The 25,645-nt window shown below is 31.4% G+C and overlaps 1 protein-coding gene across 2 annotated transcripts in view; it reads left to right on the forward strand.

Moving 5' to 3' along the window:
* The first annotated feature begins 4,529 nt into the window (after positions 1 to 4,529).
* LOC123714045 (solute carrier organic anion transporter family member 4A1) overlaps positions 4,530 to 25,645 on the forward strand; it is a 43,697-nt gene continuing 22,581 nt past the window's right edge. The window contains exons 1-3 of one of the 2 annotated variants that reach the window (XM_045668102.1): positions 4,531 to 4,668; positions 7,425 to 7,547; positions 15,732 to 15,876. In XM_045668102.1, the coding sequence (XP_045524058.1) occupies positions 7,431 to 7,547; positions 15,732 to 15,876 (262 nt within the window). In that variant the 5' untranslated portion in view covers positions 4,531 to 4,668; positions 7,425 to 7,430. Of the gene's footprint in view, positions 4,669 to 7,424; positions 7,548 to 15,731; positions 15,877 to 25,645 lie in introns of both variants that reach the window. The other variant, XM_045668103.1, reaches the window with a different exon arrangement.

Genomic DNA, 25,645 nt, shown 5'->3' on the forward strand with positions numbered 1-25,645 from the left:
CTTCAACCTCCTTTATAAAGTTGGGACTGAAGTTTATTTTGACGGCTAGACGACACGAAGGTAAAATATAATTTGTTAACAAGACTAAAGTTGAAAGAGATTCATTTATTTATTGATGGCCGTCACAATCATATGACTAACATATATCCATAGGTATTTTGTAGTTCAATTTTTAAAAGTTTATTAAATAGATTAACTTTTAGTTTCAATTCCCACACAGAAATGTAGCCGATTTTAAATTATATTACATTAATACTGGAATTATAGAATAAAAATAATTAGTTGACCTAATTAGAAAATTATAAACTTCAAAATTCGGTTGATTTTTTAAAATATATTTTTATGTTATACCAATTACTAAGTTAAATCAAGCTTAACTTTGATTCCTCGCTAGACTTTGAATTAGCCTATTCCTATAAGCATACCACATCACATAACTTCAATATCAGTTTCAATTATTATATCGTAATTAGTTAATGATTTGCATTGGCATTGGCTAAATAAGTATCTCAGAAATATTTTAACAATATTAATTCATGGTCTTAAGATTCAGAGACGCGACTTTTATCGCTCAATAAGTTTGCGAGTCACCTTTTAAAGAACAGGTACTCTCTTCTTTTGAAGGACCCTAAGTAGAATTGAATCATGCCATGACATTTAGCTGAGTCCACATAGTACGCCAATAAAGGCCTTAAGAACTCTTAGTTGTGGAATTATAGACATTAAGGTTATATTTGCACTCGCATTATCGGAGATGCAGGACAGGAGGTTCACATGATAACTGATACGCCACCCATGAATATTTTCATTCATGGGTGGAGTGGTGATGGGTATTCCAGGAGGCTCGCGAGTGCTGGCCCTTCAAGAATTGTTATAGTCTTTACGTAAAAACCCTGATTTACTTAAATTCCTAGTATTCGTAAATAACACAGAAATAAAGTTGCGTGGTAAATTTGCTTATAGACGCTTTTGTTTCTAAAAGCCACATGTTTAAGTTTGACCCAGCGTTAGTAGGTCGTGTGTGAGGGCCAATACACGTTGCAAAAGATTTCAATAGGGTCCTTTCCTCGAAAGCCTTCGAATCTGGGACGGCTCTTTGTCGTAAGGAGCTTGAAGCGTAGTGGAAAATTTTATCTTAGAAAAACTTTTTTTGTAAACTATACAGTGCCACTCTACTTTGCCCTGTATGTAGTTTCTCATAACTCGATTCTATCTATGGCTGGAAGCTCAAAGTGGATAAAACATTATCATCACCAGTGCCTTTAAGTAACCGTCATTTTCTCTCTCGAATAAGTCAAACTTATTATTAACTTATTATATTAGAGTAAGTTATCTTAAAGTTGCGTACGCCAATACACAGAACTATGCAACAAAAACTGGAAGTGGGTGTGAAAATCACTCCTAAGAAATCTAAATTGTCAAGCAAACTCTCTACTGGAATCCCTAAGGCAATAACCTGGCTGCCCAAAATAAACTTGGCAACGAACATCACTGAATTGACACCAGCGAAATAGGCTTGCTCAAAAGAGATAGGGATGGTCTGGATACCTTCTGCCCCATGGGGGACATAGGTCATACAACATCTACCCGATCACCGTCTACAATCTAAAAATACGACAAAAAACTGGTTTATAAATACCCTACGCAGTGTTGGAGCTTCTTCTAAGATCTAGTATGTAGTTACACACTTTATTCATTATTATTTATTCATATAAATATATTTTAAGGAATGTATAATTAAGTTTGTTATGGAAGAGCTGGCAACCCTGACACAGGTATTTTTTACTTAAAACGGTTCCCAAATTTAACACATTGTAATGCATATGTACAAAAGGAATAAACACGTTTTTATTTAATTGTTATAATTAAATCAAGTCAAGTATTTCAAAAAAGTAACAAAGTACTAAAAATATTATCACATATTTCATACGCATAATCTTGTCAACACTTGAAAAAATAAAATGTTACGAAATAGTTTCTTTGACAGAATTGGTTCATTAGATAGCAGATTATTGTTACTGAAAATGCTAGATAATACATCGATGTCGTTATATATTATACGTCTTCCCTCAGTATGAGGGAAAGGTTGGAAAACTGGCGAGTAAAGAACGTATCCCGAACTCATTGATTGTGATTAGAGAAACAGTCATAATATCACGATGTTTCATCTTATGAAACGGAACTCGGGATCGTTTAGATTTTCCTTTTACGTTCTAACCTCATGTGGTAATAACGTTTGCGTTCCGATATAGCGACATTTAAACAAATTTTTGACGACTTTAAAAGAATATTGTATCCTCCCACGACGAGAGACTCTATATTCGGACACAAGCTGATTGCGTAAATCAGTTGTAAGAATAATTTTAAAAGGGGTTATTTAAGATGGGGACTAACGTAAAAGACTGGGCCTGAATCTTACCTTGAATGAAGTATTTATTTGTTTACAGAAATACATTATCTTTACAATATCATATATATTATATAATAAATAAATAAAAAATTAATGCATATTATACACAATGATACAACCAAACTCATCTAAAAAATCAACTTAATTTACTCTCTACCCATGGACATGACCTTAATAACTGAATAGTGAATATATGTATATTTTAGTAATTTCACGCGTGCGGGGTAAATCCTTATAACTTTTTCTATCTATAGGGACTCTATAACTCTTATTTTATTACTACCATATACACAAATAAACAGACATAACACACAGAATAGTCATTAAGATTGTGCAAAAGACTGTGCGATATTTGTATATGTATTATTATCATACTGTTTCAGTATCGGAGTATAAACAATTTCGCTTATCTGTAACAATTATATTTTATAGATCCATATCTATTTTAGAAATAAAAACTGACTGCACCGCGCTGCTTGTTTCTGGTTTTATAAGTGTTAAAATCGTTGGAGTCCCGATATCTTTGTAATAAAAGAAATAATCTTAGCATTTTATTTATGTTTTACGTTAAAACACCGCCAACTTAGGAATTTTCGGCCCCATCCAGGCTTGTATTAAGTCTACGAAAGAATTGTAACTAGTACGAGTATGGCTGCATCTTCCCTACTTTTTATCACTTTTTTGAATTGTGATGAAAATGCATGTGCAAGTATAATTGTGATTATATATAAATATTTTAAAAAAATCAATATCGCTACAACCTTTTTAGATCTTGGCCTCAGATTTCTGTATCTGTTTCTAGATCATTTGTTAAACTATAATAAATAGGCAAGTAAGTGATCAGCCTTCTGTGACTGACGCACGCCGTCGACTTTTTGGGTCTAAGCCGAGCCGGTTTCCTCGCGATGTTTTCCTTCACCGTTCAAGCTAATGTTAAATGCGCACATAGAATGAAAATCCATTGGTGCACAGCCGGGAATCCAACCCACGAGCTCAGGGATGATAGTCGCACGCTGAAGCCACTAGGCCAACACTGCTCTTAATATTATATTTTGATTTAATATTTATATCAAAATATGATACAAATATTAAATCAAAATATAATATTTATATACAATCAAACGTGCAGTCGAATTCTAGACTATAAAGCAAGTAGTCACGAGTAATGCGTAAGTTTCCACTAACCAAAGCAATACTTTGTTAAACAAAAAAATAAGTGAATTAAAATGTGTGTACAACTCTGTATAATTAGGTGTCGTAAAGTTTCTTAGGGTAACCAAGTGTAAAAATCCATAATTTCCCTTCATAGCTATCCACCCTACACATCCGGTCAAACAGGTTGCGGTCCTTGACCGGTCTAGTGACGTTCGCGTATCGATAAAAATATCCCAGACGCAACAGACAGTAGTGACATTAGATATTTGAAATAAAAATAACGTAGTTTCTGCATAAATGTACTGTTAAAATGTCATTTAAGCGTACAAAAATGATTATAAACATTGCGTTTGTTTGTTTAAGTAATTGAAATTAGTTTCGCGTAATTAAATTTCAAGTCAAAACAGCACTTAGAAGTTAACAAATAACACAAAGTACGGATAAGTTATTTCAAAAACATAAAAACTAAATATTAAACCCTAAAAACTAATAATATAACTAATATAATAAAACTTCAACTAAGAATCTAAGTTTTTCATCGAGCAGTGTGGCACCTGGGGATGTCATCAACGAAGGGTGAAACTCCAGCGTGTTTCTAGATGAGCGTTGTGCCAACTATGCCGAAAACATAAAACCACATCTACTGTCTACTAATAGTATTGACAGTAGATCGTAGATATCCCCCTGTTTTATACATAGGATTGATTACTTTTGGTTACTGCATATGTAACGACATATGCGTACTTTCGAGAATTTATCGCCATCACATCAACGTATTGCGAATACGTCCCAATACAATTGAGATATCTCACCAGTAAATAGAATAAAAGATTTGTTCCACGAGATCCATCGATTTCAAATAATTAAAACATTCTAATTTATAATTGATTACAAACATATCGCTTATTATCTAATTATGTAAATTATTTATTCATAGAACAACACTATCAGCGCGGGCGCCGTCAGTTTCGCGCCAGGTAGCAAGGTGAACGCCGCGTTCGTAAAAATCGAATTTCGATTTCGCCATTCACTTTATATAAGTTTTGTGGGAAAGTCTGTGCGTGTTATATTTGTGTAACAAAAGGATGTAATAGTTAATACAGGTTCGTTATTCCGTTACTTATAGTTACATGATATTAGATAAGTATTTTGTTTAATTACGCAAATTTCCGTACAAATATTACAGCAAAAAAGCAAATCCCTAGACACAAATTAAGTGATTTTTTTCTATAGATTTATGTTATTATAGTTGTGTTGTAAGCACGCATTTAGTACTATAGAAATTGACTGAATATATATAATAAATACTGTCTAAAATAAATAAATCTTTAATTCTTTAAAAATTTACAATTACTTTCAGTGATCTTCGCAAATATTTTTTTTTAAATATATTGGAATACATACAATATACTATTAATTTTGTTTTCTTTGAACGAATATATAAGAACATTATAGAAAATGACAAACACCTACCATTATCGTCATTTCTTCATGACGTTATATTATTTAATTGCTATAAATATAACCGCGAAAGAGTCTACTACCTTGAAGTTCTCGGTTCTTATCAATGTACATAGAACAAGTGGATTATGAACATTATCCTAGAGGTAGAAAACAGTTGAATGTGAAAGTGACTACTATGTGTTTACATCTTGAGAATCAAGGTTAAACAACTTTGTTATTTTTAAAGGGTCAAACGGTGTATATTTCTTATAAGGCTTTACGACACAGTTTAGTAATATGAGATTTGACTGCACTTTGGAGTCGAGTCTTAAACTAAGACTTCTTTAAGTAAACCCATTATGTTTTGGTCACATGGTAACCTGTAAAGCAATTAAAGAAGAAAATATAAGAGTTGGAAAAACGTCCCTGGACACTAAATGGGCAGTAGATCCGGAAAAAAATCCTCTAACAAGTTTAAACATATATGCTTGCTTAATAATTTTTTGGCATGTATGGCTGAACGTGCTATAGTATACATACTATTTCATAATAGGTACCTTTTTTATTTTTTATTCATTCCAAAACACAAGTTTTATACATTTTCATAAGGAGACGTCTTTGGCTTAGTTATTGATTTTAAAAAATCCTCGCCGTCATTACGATTTTTCTTTTGTTTAAGCTACTACCCTATGTAATAATAAAAAATAATAAACAGACTCCGTAGATATGACTGAGGAATGTTGTAAGCCTTGATACTTTCCATACACAATATTAAATCTTCAACTATAGTTTAGTATAGGCTTAGTTCTTAGTATATAATGGCGTTTAGAAAATAGTATATTTTCCACGTTTTCTTACTAAATATATTAAAAGTGATTGCAAACTATATAAAAACGGTCGTTTCAACTCATTTATATATTTATTCAGATTATGTTATATTGCGTATAAATATCAAATAATTTATTTGTAAGGATATAATAATGGTACAGTGATACCACTGGATTGAAAATTGCCAAAAACCTTATAAATTTATAATGAATTTGGATGACCACGAATACCGTCATTACAGGTGAGTTGACGTCAGTAAATAAATAGAAAAGCACGTGCAGGTATGCGCGGGCGCATGCTACAGTGTCCTGATTCCCAGCTATTGTTATTTGTGTCATTGTTAGGACAAACCATATGGAGAATGAATCGAAGCCTTTACACTTTATTATATTGTTAATGACTTTCCGTATTGGGGAAAACAGTACACAGGGGACATATTTTTGATTATGTCTTATTTTCTTTAAGATGAAAATTTTGTAATTTATCAAGTCCTAGATTATTGGGTTACAATATGCCGAGTTCCTTGCACCGTTTCGTTACAAGCAAATGATGATAAAGCACAACGAATAAAAAATATTGTTGCCTTCGGGGTTTTTGCCACGATTTAGAGCTGAGAATTATACGCTTATTACAGCTTACTCATCAATGACGCTCTCAACGAAACGTTATAAAATAGTTAGTCATAATTATTCATTTAATCAACTTGTTCAGATATAAATAAAAAAAAACTATTATTGATTTGTTTTAGATTATTGTTGATTTTGAACCACATCTGCCAAAAGCACCAACGAAAATCGACATAAAATTAGTTTTGTAATGAGTAGAAGCACGCTGAAGTTTCATTGTCAAAGTGTCCAACTCGGTTTGGTTCGATGTACCTTGTTCAAACAGCGAATCAAGTCCTTCATTCTTCCCTTAAGAGTATATATGGTCTGTCAAACGACAACTGTATATCATCATGGCATCATGGCATGGCTTCTTTTGTATGCTCTCTATTAGGCTGCGTTTCACATAATCTTGTATAAAGTTAGTTATACGGTATTTTTTCTTATTATTATCCGTGTAATTTGATTTGATTGATTATTATCCATAATATCAGGCTTAATGCGGAACAATAATTGAAACCTACTTTTTAATTTAAACAAAAATATGTAGCCATCTCACATTATAAAACATTTAACGTCATATTATTTAATCGATAAGATAATTAACGTCTTAATGCCACTATTAGCTAAGCAATATTATTAACGTTTATATTTAATCTACTATATACTGGAACTTATCTATACCAAAGAATACATTGAAAAAAGTTCGACCAAAATTTCACACCTTTGACTACCATCGCTGGCACATACGGAACGTACGGAATAATGTTGGTTACAGAATTTTGTAAAAACACGTATTGTTTTTTTACGTAATTATATATGTCTTTATTGTAATTGTGGGTATATTTATTTCATTTAAATTGAAGAGTTAAAGCTTTTTAACTGTCGGTATTGTCTTCGAATACATTTAATATTACGTCGGCGACTAAGCATATAAATGAAAAAAGAAAATTACATTTTAATAAATTATAATATATTTTTAGGTGACAATGACACTGGAGGGTGGCCAGCCAGCTGGCTGCGTCAACAGAGCCTTTGAGGGAGTCGATGATGGCTTCCAAACGATTGACTTAAGAACAACGATCAGAAGAAATGGGCATTATCGGGTAACTCATTATTTCTTTGAGCCCTGGTGATATTTGCGACGGGGTTGTTTGCCAAGGGCCAGAAACAGGCATCACAAAGCTCTGATAATAAAGATGTTGTCGCCTACTAAATGCAGACTCTGACATAATCGAAATCTTTTTATGTTCGCAGAAAGAGTTTACACTAATGTAAAAATATACTATCGTATTATTTATTTGTATTTATATATTGTGTATATATTTTGTGAATAAATAAAATAAATAAATATATATTTCAATTATACAACATGTAGTTATATCCTGCTCAGGGCGTGTAGCTTCATAATTATTATATATACATAAATGAAATATAAAATTTTCGTTCTTCATTGGCAAGTAGGTAAAAGTATTTTTGATACTAAAACCAGCCGTAGAGCTTGTTATAATTATGTAAATACCATATTACGTTAAATACACCGGTTATCGTTTGATAGGTGAACAGCCTTAAAAAAAATCTTTTTCGCCGGGAGGCGAACTTAAGATTATATTTCCTATATTAAGCTGAGCTTTATTCATAACATCTCCAACATAGCATTCATATGATTGGCATTTATACAAAGAAAAATCGTAGTAATGCCCGAAGTACATTGGGACTTTTTTTTTCTTTGTTTACTTTTAGGCCATTCATCTTCAGTTTCAGAATGGAGAGCAAAAATTGTATCTACCAATAAATGATTATGTTAATTATTGAATTATTTGACACTTCGTATTCGTAGGTAAAGACAAATTTTAAAAGTCTTGAAAGTAAAGACACATTTCCTACATTTTTACATTATTAAAGTTTATTTTGCGATCTTTCAGTTCGCTTTTCGTGAGTTTTGTAATTATTCAAGTTACCGTACATAAAACACCTTTTTTAAACCTTTAACTGTAAAAGCGCTTTAATAACCGTCAACTAACGACGCAAACAAATGTTTCCGCGTTTCTTCATTTCCCTCCAAAATAAAATATGGCACTCATTCAGTTTCACTTGAAATTAAATTAAAGCGCTTCAAGTTTCCGCACGTGCGCAGTATCCTGGCATAGACTAATTTTGTCATCTAGAGGGATATTTCTTTTGGTTTCTCTATGATATAAAAAAATCATTATTAAATGCGATGTTTGTTGGGAATATAACTATAATTATTTTGGATACTACACTTCAGTTTTTCGTATTAATAATATATAGATTTGAGTATTATAAATATATATTAAAGACGGTTTATTACCTATTTATTTTACTCAACTTCTAATGTAATAACATATTTATATGCAAAATATTATATAAAAAATCATCCAGCCGTACAAAGCCGAGACAGTTTTAAAATAAATGTAACTTTTTTTTATAATAAATATATCTTTTTTAATACTCAAAGTGCTATCGAAGTATAATGTTTATCTATATATTTAAAATTGACAACTTAACATCTGGATAGGTATATATTCAGTCCATGGCCATACTTCTTTGATAGAATATAAAATAACACTTAAGAAAATACGCAAATTATAACAAATAAAGGATTAACTACACGATGTTATTGACAAAAGGATCAGTATTTTATCTTATCAAAACGTTATATCGTTGAAATTAGGTACCTATTACGGCAAAATACAGCAATAACAAACGAATACAGCATTTTAAAAGGAAAATTATTCGTTAAAGTAGGTAAAGTACCTACTTTAACGATTAATTTACAGGAAGTTACCTGCTCTTACTGGCCTGAAAATACACGGCCCTCTAATTTGAATTTGGAATCTTATTACATTATTTAAAATTTCAACTTCACCTCTGTCAATATTTGCATAAACAAGGATATCGCACTCTGTAATATTTATTTATACTTAAAAATATGTCAAATTTAAAATAAGAATTCCTGTCTCTGTGAGCCCCTATCCTGTCCTCGTTTGTTTATATACAGTGGAATGCTACGAGAATTCTCAGTTTGTCGCGTGGGGTTGGTCGAGAGAGTGCCGCCCTCTGAAGTCAACTTTTCGTAAACTTGTGATTATGTTTTGAACTTGGTGATAATTTTTTTCTGCGCCAAAATGGTATTGTATTTATATTAATATCGTTATTTATTTTGGTATTATATTATTACGTAGACTCAATTTTGAGTCTTTTAAATTTATTTATGGGTTGTAAAGTATCACAGTATTAATTGTAATAATAAAAAAAGTAATAATTACTTTATTTGACTCAAAAAAAAAACATTTTGTACTTACATTCTAAAGTTTGTAAACATACAATAGGCAACGAAACGTTGAGATACAATATTCATTTTGGTTCACCTTATACATAATACACTTCTACAGCACTAGCGTTGAAACTAGGCCTAGCCTGTATCTTAAACGCTAGAAGATTTCGATTATTTGATTAATTTCAAGTTGAAATAATGTTTCAACATATTTTTCTAGTTTCAGTCAATCGGTTAAAGTTCCCGTTATATGTACACAAAATATGCCAATTCTTCAAAATATGCCAATTCTTCAAAATATGCATAATTGTACAACCTACTTATCTAGATTTTAGGCAGCTTAACGGTACCTAGGTCTAGATCTAAGAGTTAAAAGGTTAAAGACCTGTACGCGTCAAAGTTCATTTAAGCCTTTATTATTTTTAATATCTTATTTATAATGCAACATTTAATAAAACGAATTAATATAATCTATAGCTCAATTGTTAATGCAAAAGACCTATGACTCAGAAGTACTGGATTTGATTTATTTATAAACAAATAACAATTAGAAGTGCTTTAACGAGCGGAATAAAGTGCAAGAAGTGTATAATCTTATTAAAAAATCTATAAAATCACCAACCTTAATCTAAACCACCAACCACTCCTAATATGGAAATTGTATTCGTTTTTACAACAAACTCCCAATCGATTAGGAGAATTATCACTAAATAAATTCAAAGCCCTCGCTAAACGTAAATTAATCAATAAAGCTTTTTATAAATTTGACGAATACTTAACTGATCCTAATCCTTGGGATTGATTTGCTCCAGTTCAAACAATTTGTATGACACAATACTTGGCGATTAAAAAGAGTGGCAGAAAGTTTCTTGCCAGTTCTTCTTACCCGTTCTACGCCCTTGTATGTATGTATCGTAAATACTTTGCTAAAAGAATACTTTATTTTATTTTGACATGTAAGTATTACTGCATTGAATGATTTTCTGAAAATAACTTGTCTCATCAGGAACCGAACCGACTCAAATGTGAAAAAAAAACCAACCAGAATTGTTATTTTTTGGTCCATTATCTTGATAAAAATAAATTAAAAAATGGTGCTACAAGCTTTTTAGGTGTGAGCCTCCGATTTCTGTATCTGTTTCATGATCATTTCTAAATCGAATAGGCAAGTAAGTGATCAGCCTCCTGTGCCTGACACACGCCGTCGATTTTTTGGGTCTAAGACAAGCCGGTTTCCTCACGATGTTTCCTTCACCGTTCGAGCGCATGTTTATTTCACATTTCAGTCAGTTCGATTCCCAGACGAAACCAGTAGCTTTTAGAAAATCATTAAATGCAGTAGTACTTAATTTACAAAATAAAATAGTCTTCTTTCAGCAAATGCTATCTACGATATTTAAGGTAAGGTTTCTTGATGTACTGTAGACATCAGACGCCCTGTAGATTTAGCAATACAGTTTTGGGCTTGCTAATAACAGATCACAGACTTATAAAGAAGTTAACAATAAATGCATTGCGACCTTGATTTCATTGTCCATAGTCCTCAGACCGTTCATATATCAACTGTTCATATGGTAATATTTTGTGCAACCTCTTCTACAACTATTATATTTCAGTGAATTTACATAAAATCACACAACAATTATACAGTTCAACATTTCTCAGGAGTTCCCGTGACTATCTATCGGTGTAAACTGTATAAAATTCTAATTTTGTGTATATTTAGTGTATAAGGAATAATAAAGAATGTATTAACAAAGTGTCTTCGTTATGCGTAGTATATTTAAACAAAATAATATATAGAAAAGTTAATCAAGAAAAAATCTAAAGTCTGCGAGACCTTTTATGTACGTGAAGTACCCACGTGTTCGTAAGATTATTCAATTACTCCTATCGACAATCATATCTTGATTTAAGCGGCAACGTATAGAGTGTGTCACGTATAAACGAGCTAAATGGTCCTTACTTATATTGAATGGGTATCCGGTGTATTGTGTATAAATAATATAGTTATGATATGAGTATATATAAGATTCAGATCCCCTTAGTCATGACCACCGACTTAGACATAAAGTATTACTAATTCCGTTTAATACTGTTTACACAAAAGAAAACACGTGATTCTGTGGTAAATAACTACATGTGATCTGTACGCGAAAACTACATCCACCCTTGCCAACCTCTGAAACTAACATGAATATTTTTTTTAATATAAACGAAGAGTTTAAATCATAGAACAAAAAGGACTGTTTGTTGGTTGATACAACCCAAAGGCTACATGTATTTGAACTTTGGCTGAAGATTAATTTTTGTGTGAACTTAACTATATGGAAAAAACAACGTGCGGTGCGAATTTGTAGACAAAAAAAATTGTATGAGACACGAAAGCGTAAGATTTATCTATGAAAGTAAAGATATGAGAAATCAGATGCCATCTCTGCCAGATATAAGCATTTATATGCAGCAAAATTTTGTATTATTTAAAACTCTGGATTCATTAACAGAGCCTAAACCGCTGACGTACACCTTAAAGTCGTAGATCGTATTGTAGATGAAACTGGATGAATGTTGCTCAAGACAGACAAAGAGAAATGGAAAGAGGTTTTTACTCTAAAAGGGGCCATACAAAAACTAGACCACTAAAAAAGAAATGTAAATTATTATTTTTTAATTTATACTAGTACAACTAATACTAATATTAAGAAATGTAAATTAACCACTTGTATGGATTAATTAATAAAGCTTTAATAATAATAATAATTGTAGATGAAAACGTTTAGACTATTTTAGAAATTCAGAGTCAAATACACGACTACGAAAAATTAGTTAAACAGCAAACAATTACCGCCTAGTAAGCATAATGGTTGCAGCTCCTAACAAGAAACTTGTGAACCAAAAAACTTACGACTATAGAGACAACTTGCAGAGTTTTTCTAGTAGTTATAATAGATATAATAATTGAGTAAAATTATAGAGTTCCAATCATATGTGTAAATTTCGTATGTTCACGTATGCTTGCCTAGAAATCGTAATAATACGATTTATGATTTAAATGAGGATATACCAAATTAGAGAACAGTCTTTTAATCAAAATCGTTTGAGTAACCTTGAATAGCTTGATACTAATATAGTAAATGGTAATACGCCCACGCCTTCGTTTGACAATAAAAACCGTCTTTTGTTTTGCGTTCATTACATACGATTACTGTTTTCCGTCGAATGAACTCTTTTTGTTGATTGGATCAACACGAAAATACGAATATAACATTTATGAATGATAGGATTTTTAATCTTCTTATGAAAAGTGAAATAACACTAAGTAATATTGTAAACTAGACAAAATTTCATATAGAAAGATTTTCAAACAATTAATAACATTTCACACAAAAAGAGAAAATAATATTATAAATCAATTCGATAAAGGAAAGAAAATTGGTAACAATAAGTTTTAACTTAAATAGATCTTACAAGAAAAATAAAATATTACATTTTCATTGCCAATTACGGAAACATTAATAATTCCTTTATTGTGTAAAAATCTTGAACAAAAGAGAATAAATATTCATAACCTATTGTTATAAGAAGATATAAGGTTTAAAGCTGCCCATAGGTTAACGTATCATTTTTAAGATTATTACATTTAAAATATCCTCCAACGTTCGTGAAAAACTAAAATATTATTAATTTTAATTCATATTTAACTTTTGTTCAACTGTTTAATTAGCCTTATCATGTTAAATATCATTACTACTTGTTACTTGCATGATTGGTTGCTACCATTCCGAAACCATTGACAATCTTGCACCGACCTCTGTGTTAACGACTTGATTTACAAATATTTACTATCCTTAATTATAAATTTCTAAGCGATCAGATATCTCAAAAATAAATAAAACAAATATAAAGTGTGTACATTGTCTTAGCTGATGCCCGTGACTTCAAATCCCGGCTGAATTTTCCTTTCTACGTATTTCAAATAACTGCTTGTATGGTGAAAGTATATATGGAGTGGAAACTGGCATTTTTGAACACTGTGAGATTCAGATATAAGCCTTAGCACAAACTAAAAATGTATTGTATTACTCGTTTCGAAATCTAACAGTCAAAATCGCTGAAGTACGACTCCCGTATATCAAACCTAATAAGACATTTTGACATACAGAGTAACGCAATATATACATATCTCAGGTCAAAACCCACAAACTATTAAGCACTAATGCGATATTATTAGATAATGGTAGTAATATTAAATGACATAAACTGTAGGTTATCAATAAATCACGACCCATTCGTAAGAAACGAATTAACAAGAGACCGGAACTTATTATGTTTATCATGATTTAATGCTCATATGAATTCACCCACATACGCCGTAATTATATTGAGTACACATTTTACAAGTACTTCCGTTTAGTCCGCAATTGAGACTTTGTTTTATATAAGAAGGATGTTCAGAGAGTCTTATTTATAGTGGCCCATGAAATTGAATCTAGTCGAGGTTTCAGTTACTCATGCCATGTATTTTGAAATGGTTGCCTTGTCGAAAAAGTCTATTAAAATAAATATTTAAAAACCCTACTCCACAGTGCACTAAAAAAATAATTAAGAACATTTATAATGATTGGATTTTAATTAAATGTTAATACATTGGTACTTTCAATTTTTAATTAGAAAATTGTAAATTTGTTTAATTGTATAATACTTTTATATTATTTTTTATTTCAATAATACTTTATTCATATTATACTTAGAAAATTATACGCTGAACTGGTAGCCTCCTCTGGTTTTAGGCAGGTTAAAAAGTGGTCCAGAGTATAGCCATATCTCCTCGTTTTAGCCTGCTAATATGTATATTTAGAATATATTTTATCGACGTTCATTAAAAATAAAGAAAATGTTTTTTTTCAGATTGATTAATTATTAAAAAAAAACACACAAACAGCCATATTAATGGCATGCAAATAACATATTAATTTTCACATTATGAAAATTATTTCATTTAAATAATATGTATATACAGGGTGTCCCAAAAGTCGACGTCAAGTCGAAATTTTCTCATAGGTAATCCCACACCAGTTATCAGAAAAATTTAAAAAAAAATAAGTCATGTATTTTTGAAGTTATGGATATTTTTTTGTTATTCCAGAAAATGCACACCATGTGACAGTTTTTTCATTCCTGTTGTTACAAATATTTACTTTTTGCCAATTTTTTTTCTCTCTAGTGTTTTATGTAACCTATGATCCTAAACTCTGTGCTGATCACTCCAACTTTTAGGAAAATGTCATTTTATACCGTACCAAGTTTTCAAAATTAATTTTCGCACTACTTCAACTGATCGTCCTGAAAAAAAAAGTGTATTACTCCAGTTTGGCAAGTAGCTTTAAAAGTTAGCGCATTTAATAAGGATTCTACAGTGGTATAACACTAAGTCCATTATTTCTTAGATCGGCCATAAAAAAAATTACCTATGAGAAAATTTCGACTTGACGTCGACTTTTGGGACACCCTGTATATATAAATCATGTCACAATGTTCATTCCCATACTCCTCCGAAACGACTCGACCGTTTCTTATGAAATAAAAAATGCATATTCAGTTGTCTGAGAATCGGCTACTGTCTATCTTCAAACCCCTAAGTGATAAGGGATGTCCTCCCCAAAAAAAAAAAATATTTTTTGGATATTTTTTTTATCATGTGGCATTTACACATCAATACAATCCATAATTTTGACTCTACTATCATTTTTTTTTCTACACTAGAAATTCTCTAGAAATTATTTTCATGGCAAAACAACGTTTGCCGAGTCAGCTAGTTACTATATATATTTGTAAATTAAGGACGAACAGTCGTCAACAAACACAGACAACATTTTAATACATACACTGATTCTTGTACAAAAATTTGCTTAGAATCAATCAAAACTTAAATATTCAAGTCCATTATTAATCACTGCCGAAAGTACAAAATAAAAATGTTTTTTTTTATCAGGGTGAAGAAGATACAGCATCACAGTTGTCGCCTGAAGAAAGAGCGCTCAGATGTGGTTGGGGTAGGATTAGACCGCGGTGGCTTCAAAGATTCCGCACTGCAAAATGGTCGCTTTTCTGGCTATGCTGGGCGGGGGCTATACAGGGTGAGTACAATTACGTGGCAACAACTGATCATAATATGTCATAGCAATGTAATATATAATCGCCATTATCACCTTCCCATGTCAAATTAGAAGCCATACGATTCTTTGAAAGTATTCGCCCCCTTATTATTCTCCCTAATGGGGTTGTAACTACGTAATTGTGACAAAACACCTAACATTTGCATGAGGGGACTTTTATTAGTTTTAAATAACAATTTGCGCCCTGAATTACCTCCATAACGCAATTATTGAGTGGATAACAGCGAGATATTTCTTTATTACCTGTTACTTTAGAAAATTACACTACGTTAAAGCTTGAGGGTTTGGTTTATCAGGTCTTATGCACTTCGGAATTGTTGATATTTCTATAATCAAGAAAACAATTTTTAAACGGATTAAAGCTATGTATTATTAATATAAACTTATAATTATTTACATAATTTTAAATTTAAAATTTTCCGACGTTTCGCGTGCTTTACAGCGTGCGTGGTCACGGTGACTGAAGACAAAAGGTGTTGAATGTCAAAAGTATCACAGCTGTAGAGAAAGTTGTGTTATTTGTATTTATTTCCCCTGAGTTGATACCCCGGTTTTAATTTGGATATTATTGGATCCCAGGTGATAATTTTAGGCTGTCTTCTCTATTGAAATTGGGGTGTTTTTTTTATTTCAATGTCTTCGCGTACCAATTTTTTCTTAATGTGTAAATGCTATGTTAACTCTTAAGACAATACTAATTCTATAATCATCTTTTGAAACTATTTTTTCTGTAAGTAAAATCTGTCGTACATTTTTGATACGACTCAACAGTCGATACGGCTTTAGAAACTGGATAAGTTTTGGAAATTTATTATGTATGTACTTAATGTATGAAAATGAGTAATTTATTAAACTTGGCTTTCTAAACCAATACTTAAAGTAAAAATTACTCACGCTTGAAAAGGTTACTTAAAAGTCCCTAATTTATTAAAGGTTTTTTTTTAATCTTTATTAAAATCTGTACAGGGAACTATCATTAGCTAACCGATAGAACCAAATCGCGTGAATCCTTCAACGATTAAATGTGTTAGAGTCTTCGCAGACGCGCTACTGGTGAGAAACATGAAATATGAGTAATATATGCGTGTATTAAAAATATTTTTTTATTTTACTTTGGGATGTAAAAATCGACTGCTATTTATTATATAGTTTCGTGATATTTATTAACTATTCGTGACTGATGTTTTTCCGATACGACTTACGTTATTGTTGCGAACGCCACGTTTTTGTTTTGCGTTTATAGAAAGCCAAAAGTCGATATACCGAGACCAAGGCAGGCATATATGCAAATTTATCTCCCATCTGTCAAAACAGATCACCACAAAGAGCCATTGCTACAGACGCTATATCTATATCAATTTTAATTATTAACATATCGTTTCTAGAGCTTTACGAATGGATGTGCAAAAATATCTCTTACGCTTAAAAGTTCTTAAAAGCAGGACTTACTCACTTATTCTAAACCTGTCTATCATATTGACTTACTTATCTCACATAATCTCATTTACACTAAGTTTTGTTTTTCATAAATATCATTCATACGTCTCCGTGACTTAGTAGAAAACGCAGATGAGTCATTGAACAAGAGTGCGATGGATGGCTTACGAGTTAGATACGGAAACAAATTTACCTTAGAAAAAATAATGAAATATACATAAACGTTGCTGAACCGCTATGGGTTATGAATGTTCAAAAATACTACGTAAATTATTTAATTGTGCGAGCACCGTAGCCTGTCTACGCAGTGCCTAATAGCAACAAGATACAACGCTCATAATTTCCCCCGGGAGCCTGTAGTGTCCGATAGCGGGGACATTATCCGTATTATTGGCCAAATATCTGTACTCCTCCACAACTCTAGTTATTATGGTTTAACGAGAATTTATACCCTAGCGTATGAGACATATTTAACCTGTTTGCCAGGTCACAATAATTTTGTATGTGTTGCCACAAAATAATAATCAAAGGCCTTACAAACCTATCTTCATTTTTGTATACATCTATGGCTCACACATTAATTGTTAGATTTAAGACAAGCCGGTTTCACTTCGGTTACTTTCACCAAAGTACTGTTTGCGCTCGTAGTAGAAAAACAATTCTTGGTGAGGTCTGAAAGCATAACCTCAGGGGTTGAGTGTCGCAGAAACGATTACTCCAATGTCATAAACAGATGTTTAATCTAATAGGAAACAGACCTTTACCTTGAAATTTAGGTTAAGATGGTCGTAGTGATAATTATAATATTCTCATGTATTTTTTTTATTCTAAATGTTTGTTTGTTATATTGGTTACGGTTCTGCTAATGGATTACCCTGAGACAAGAATTATAAAATACATGAAGAATATTCCGCAAAAGATACACATAAAACATGTCCTGTACATGTACAGTGTACCTGGACCATGAATCAATCCTGACCTAAACTACACCAATTATAAAAGTAATTATTTTAATTTGATTTATTGCCAAACTATTTACGTAACAAACAAGTATCACAGGTTCCTGATGTTGTGCCTGTGACTTCCCAGTTACATGTATTGCATAGCAATATTGAGAATTAATTACAATAATTTAAATAAATAAAAATAAATAATGAAACAATTTATTATAAGTTAAGTATACATAAACAATATTTTATATAATGCAGTAGATTTTCCACCTCGTTATAGTAAAATGAAAACTGTAATACTAAAAAAACAACATGAAATAAGTAAGGGTAAGGAGAAGAGAGAACAGAGATGAAGCATATATAGTTCAAAAAGAGGGGTAGAAGTCCACCATAAAGTTCCTCTGCGGCATCTATTGTCAATCGCTTACGAAAAAGTCGCATATTGACAGTTCCGCTGTTACTTTAATGATTTATTATATATTTATATTTATATATTAAAGTATATTTAGTGTAAATTGTTTCACGTACAACTCCTAACTTAGGATTGCAGATGGAAGTGACTGGTATGTTTTATTGCACTATTCTCTGTTCTATGAATTATTACGAAAGTTAAACTTGTTCGAAACACTACTTTAAAGCAGATGTCAGTATCGTTGAATGCGGGTGTAATGGCTACTCCCTACAAATATCTTGTGAAATGAAACATTTGGAGATTAATAAGAGTGGAAGTGTGAGTGTATGCCAGTTCTTATCGAACCAGTTTGTTTGCTTTCTCTTTGTTTATTTACAAAAAATATACTCAAAAACTTATACACGAAAATCAGTAAACACTAAAGTGTTATACATACTCAGATATTATAATCTCAGTATAAATAAGGAAGTAGAGAACACCAGTGATTTACGTTTAAAATATTTTATCATCATGGCCGTGCCTTCGCATTAATTCAACTGAAGTACGTGACTTTTGTTAAAACAATGTATTTGGGACACTTGCATATTAGTAATAAGTGAAAGTGAGTTATTAGTTTGCAGTGTTTGGTTCTATATTAAAACAATTTAGTATGTAACAAGTATACTACGACAAAGATATAATTTTTGAAATAAAACAACCAATACGAGATCATGGTAATTTTCTATTATGAAATATTTCTATTGCCGCTTAAACTACCGTATTGTGTAGACATTTGTGGTAGATTGAACCTGTGGTTAAATACTATAAATCATGTTTATTTGACTTATGTAACATTTCGACCTATGTTACGAGAGTCTATCCACTCTTGGTGGCTTGTTGAGGAACGCTTACCTTCCTCTTAATTTTATAAACATGATTGAGATGACTATGAGAATGATAAAAAATAGGAAATATATAGGAAAAAGTTTTCAGAAATATTTTATATTAATAAGTTAAGTCAGATAAATCTAAAAATGATAAAATATCGGAACAAAGACTACGTAAAAGGCGGTATTTAAAATTTATGTTTACGAACACAATGTTATGCTAAAAAAAACATTTTAGCCATAGAATACAAATCCATTAACACTCCGCCGTAATTTCACGAAAGTCACGATGACAGTTGTATATTAATACAAAACACCTAATTTATCAAATTTCTAAAGAATCTTGGATACTCTGTGTAGATTTGTTACACGTTGCAATTTTCATAGTCTGTTATTAAAACAATAGACCCTTTTATTTAATAAATTTCTGGAAATAATCATCTTGAACGATTGACGTGAATTATACTAACGAGAATTTATTACATTAAATCGATTTCTTGTATCCATAGAACATTGCTTATTAATAGATAGTCCCATGTACCACAGACAATATTGATCATAAACAGATGTTTGAGGAAATTATCTATTGGTTATTACTGTATTCGATTATTGGGCAACAATAATTTGTAACACAGTTGTACAGCCATCACTGTTTATTTACAAACATCTGAAAAGAACTCAAAACTTTGTTTATATGTAGTACTCGCGTCAGCCAATTTTACTTGGTATTTAGCGGTAGTAATAATTGTAGAGGAGGTGCTTTTTCTCCAACCTAATCGAGAGGATCATCCACCAATCTAACCACTGACTGGCCGGCCCAAAAGCTTCAGTGAGTGCGAACATGTTGAATTTGCAGCACAATTCGATGTCAGTACTAAGGAACACCTCGACGCGATTTAGGACGTAAATGTATTCGTTTTCCTTTTGAAATTGTAGATGTCGCTTCAATATCAAGTACCCCAAACTGAAAACTTGGTATCAATATCTAGTCTGTACCCTAAAGCGAAGTTGAAGTATATTTATTTGTGACATAATCAACAATATTATGTACTGAATGAGCACACTGGCCTAAATATCGGTCCGTGACTGAGCATTAAGTTGAGGTATTGTCCGAACATTAGCCCGATTTATTTGAGCTTTCTAAAGCTTTGTCGTATTGTATAACACGATTTATATTCATAGAATCAAAGTTTTATATTATATTCATGTACAAAACATTAAAAAACGTCTTAAACTTAGGGCCTGTTTTGGCTTCGCAACAAAACGTCTATTGTTAATTTAGCATTCTACTGGTGAACCAATTTTTGCATTCATTGCATTGTATTTAACCGTTACAACACAAGTATACAGGAATTCAACATTTTTCCTCTGTATAACATTAGTATGTTTAAACAAACAAAATGTTTAAATTTAGTTTTCACTTAATACAGTGTAAACTCTAAAGGGACTGTGCATTTTATGAGGTTATAGAGAGATGTCGTTAAATGTAGAGAAGAAAACGTATAGATAATCTATGACTCCTACTTATTAGTCATGGTTAACAACAGTCTACGCGTTGTTGATCCCAATTTGTAAACAAAAGAACGAATTTCTTAGAAAGTTCGTATGCATGATGCCGACAGTCGAGGTTATTGCGGGCTAGGATAATAAAGCGACTTTTTTTCTAATTTTAGCAACTTAAAAAGTACTTTATTACTCAATTGTTGTCATTATCGATAGTGCGTATTATGATATGTAGAGTGTATCATTCTATGGAAGACAAGCTAAACCAACCAAAAATTTAACGTCTGATCAGCAAAATCAGTGAACGTGTAACGTGGCACGCTTAGCCTAATTGCCTTCTGTATTCCTATTATCTATAGCCCTGTAATCTTCGTTCTTTGGTAAATGGGTAATCCAAAAAGAATCAAATTTTTATCAATAGTTCTGGAACTTATTTACATGGGTAGGTATGGTATAGACAAACTACTCAATCAAAACTTGTTATAAGTAGTGATAATAAAATTCTTGTTAAGGAATCGTTATCTGTTTGTCTACATTATCTTTGTACCGGTGAGAAACTGGAGTGCGTCGCTAGTACAGTCTTTATCATCAATATTATTTTGTATATCATATTCGATATTTTCCTAAAGTAATTGTCATTAGTGCAGTTCAAATTTACTAATACACAGGCGTAAGAAATACAATAATCATATACATAATGAAGATGTTATTTTTAGTAACTGTGCACCAATGGACTTTCTTTCTATGTGCGTATTTAACATTCACTTGAAAGTTGAAATAAACATCGTGTGGAAACCGGCTTGCCTTAGACCCAAAAATGCATGTGTGGCGGCACAGGAGACGATCACCTACTTGCCTATTCGATTGATAAATGACCATTTAACAGATTCCGAAATCTAAGGCTCAGACCTAAAGAGGTTGTGTAGCACTACTGATTTATTTGTTATTTTAATTTTTAATAAGAAGATTTTTTGCTTAAGGATAAATTATGATCTTTTTTTGATTTTAACGGAATAGTAGGCAAATTATGCTTTTCACTCCAGGCCGCGGTCTAGCAGGTGTCTATAATAGTACGCACTTTTCTTGAAGGCACAACTTACGTCTTAGTCGTATCGGTTTGGAAGTACCTCCACTGGTTCAAGAAAGCGGCAGAAAGTGCTTTAAAAAGTAAAATTCCAGGCGTCGAGATAGAAAGGATGGAAATTTGCATTTTGTCACGACATCCGATAATGAAATTTAACCAAACGATTCTTCAGAGCACTCCTCAAGTAAAAGGTGTCCCGATGTTTCGTAAAAAATGTGTGCGTGTATTAGTGTACACACGTAACAAGTGAAACTTCTTTATTAACCGTATTTCTCGAAAAATGGTTTACTATATGCAACTTTACAGAGATTCGTTAAAGAAAATTAAATTAGATAAAGTTTAACATAAGGCGTTTATTATCATAGACAACACAAATAATACAAATATTTCATTTTACCTTATTACTACTAAGATTATTACAAAATTTCATTAATTGTAATAGTTATTACTATCATATTAATGGCTTCGAATCTCTTCGAATCAACCGTGGCAGGGACAAGAAAAAGATGGCGCGTAACGGAAAAAGGTGACACGTAACGGAATAATGTGACGCGTAACCGCAAAATGTGATAAATAAGTTTTACTTCAAAAACAGTATAAACGGAATTTTGTTACAATTTTATATCATATCAAAAATCCGTACAATATTTATAACTTTACAAGAGAAATAAGATATATTGATATACATAATTTACAAAAACATCTATGTAATAAAAAGTCAACAAAATATATCGGTATAGAAATTTCATTCACAGGGGAAAATAATCAGTAACTTACGACAATATCTGATCACCTAAATAGATCGAACACTTTAAGAAACACATTTATACTTGAACTAGCTCCATAGAACAATGGACCATCATTTATGACAATAATTCCCGAGAAATTCCCCAATCGCCCGAGTTCTTTATTTCCTGGCTTCGTAAGCTAAGCCGGCAACATTAGTTTCCGTGACTAAAACTATTGCTCCTATTAATTCAGATTTGCAGTTTGTTTTATTTAACAGTTTTCGATTCTTACCGTAGTAATTGTAATAATAAATATAATGTCCAATTACACAAGTTATGTAACAGTAGAAAAAAAAGGAACTAGATGTTTGTACCTTTCATTTTAACGTTACTTACAAACAGTATAACGTTATAATAAAATTATTAGCTTTGTGTAAGTGTATATAATATGGTTAAAGAACTTTATTTCTCAGTACAATTATTTTTTATATGAGAAAATTAAAAAGATTTACATTTTTAATTACTATTATTACTATGAAGGTTGAGAATATTGTAATTGCTGTATATTTGTGTATTGGAAATAAATTAACAAATGTTTATAATAAGAAAGAGTAGACAAGTGACATAATTTTAGTCTTCTGCATACATTTTGATCGTTAAATTGATTAAACAGGCTAATATTTCGAATTTTGGACAATTAATCATACTTGATAGACCTCGTATCGAATCACCGCGATACAACGGCGTGTCTTACAAATAGCATAAAGACGCTATGACCGAGTTAACAAAAAAACAATTACACATCAAATCGGAACTTCTCTTCGAGTTTTTTGAAGTCAGCTAAAACTTGATTTATGTAGAATGACTATTGGTATTTAATCGAGGCGAATGAACAAAATCACCGGAAACTACTAACCATCCATATCCATAGTAATTTTGAAATTGCAAAATGACATAATTGAACAAGCCCGTTTCATGTGATATTCTGATTGCAAGCGGCTTTAAGGCTTTACTAATATGACGTCCCGCGGCTAAAAATCCACTGTAATAGAGTCGCATCCGCAAACACAGTGTAAAAGATGCAGTTTGGTTTTAAAAACGCGTTGATTCGGCAGTAAATCTAAAGTCATATTCAAATAAATATGACAGAATTCGAATACAACTGTATTAAAAATAATCAAGACCATTATATTTTTTATTCGTGGTAAATTATATAATACTTCCACCGAAATCTGTAATATCAAATGATGGATCCTTTAAAAACGTCGGCAATAGAACCATGCTATCGGTGAATCTTTAAATTAGCCAAAATTTAATATTGGTATTGTGTAATTATAAATAAGAATAATAATTAAAAATAGAAAACTAAAGTGAATTTAAATATGTTTGGTAATTATTATTATAATATGTAGGTTAAGAATATTGTAAATACTATTTGAGTGTTATTAAAATAAATTTCGTCATTAAAACTAAGCATTGCAGTAATATCATAGGTCTGGGATTAGGCTAAAGCCTAGGCTTGAAGTGGTAAAGGATTTATTACCCTTCTTCCAGTGTGAGTTCTCCATAGGTCTCAAATCAGGCCTTAAATCAGGCCAAATAAATCATAATTTAAAATGACAGAGAACGAGCAAAAAATCTGTGATAATATTTTAAGAATGGGTGGCTATTTTTCATTGTCACTGATTAAATTAATCTGTGACAATGTCACGTAATCCTATTATATTGGATGTGATCGCGGACAATGCGACAATTTATACTGCACTTCATACGAGATTTCCAGTTATAATCCGATTAATAGTGAGGATTATATTAATCCCTCATTATTTGTTCGTTGTTATGTAGTACCAAAGTATTTTGAGCAGCCACTTATGTGTCCAAACACTTATGAATAATTCTTTCTCACGGTATAGGTCCTAAACAACCGCAAACTGTCGACGTCACTGCAAAAGTCGAATTAGATTCTTGTTTATATACTGAACTCATTAATATTTGCAGAATTTAATAATCATATAACATCTGAAACTATAAAAATTTAAAGCTTTTACTTTTCTCAAAGATGCTTTAGGCTCTACGTGCCATATTCATAAACATATAAAAGATATATCATTTGAGTAGAAACACGTACCTAAGGTAATTTCATAAAATGAATTAAATAAAAATGTGTGTGTGTACTAGTGTACACACGTAAGAAGATAAACTTCTTTATTACCTTATCTTTCGAAAAATTATCTACTATATGCAACTTTACAGAAATTGGTTAAATAAAGTTAAATTAGGTAAAGTTTAACAAACTGCTTTTATTATCATAGACATGAATACAAATAATACAATTATTTCATTTTACCTTATTACTCCTAAGATTATTACAGTTTCATTAATTGTAATAGAATTATTAGTATCATTGTTATCGTTATTATATATTTTTGTTATTAATGTCTTCGAATCTCTTCAAATCAGCCGTGGTAGGGACAAGTAAAAGATGGCGCGTAACGAAAATATGGGACGTGTAACCGAAAAAGGTGACGGTAAATTTTTTTACAACGCCGATTAAGAAGTATCATCTTCATAAACAAAAGAAATTCAGTTTAAAAGACAATCAGATTGTCGATGTTAAAAGTTTACGTAAACAAGAACTAAGAATAAGAAAGTATTTTAGAATGTGGTACAAAACATTATACACAAAAACCTTAAACTAATTATGGGTTTTATTAATTATTGACTGATTAAATGCATTAACCTACATGCAG

The sequence above is a fragment of the Pieris brassicae genome, chromosome 9 (assembly GCF_905147105.1).
Source record: "Pieris brassicae chromosome 9, ilPieBrab1.1, whole genome shotgun sequence".
In the NCBI taxonomy this organism is placed as follows: Eukaryota; Metazoa; Arthropoda; class Insecta; order Lepidoptera; family Pieridae; genus Pieris; species Pieris brassicae.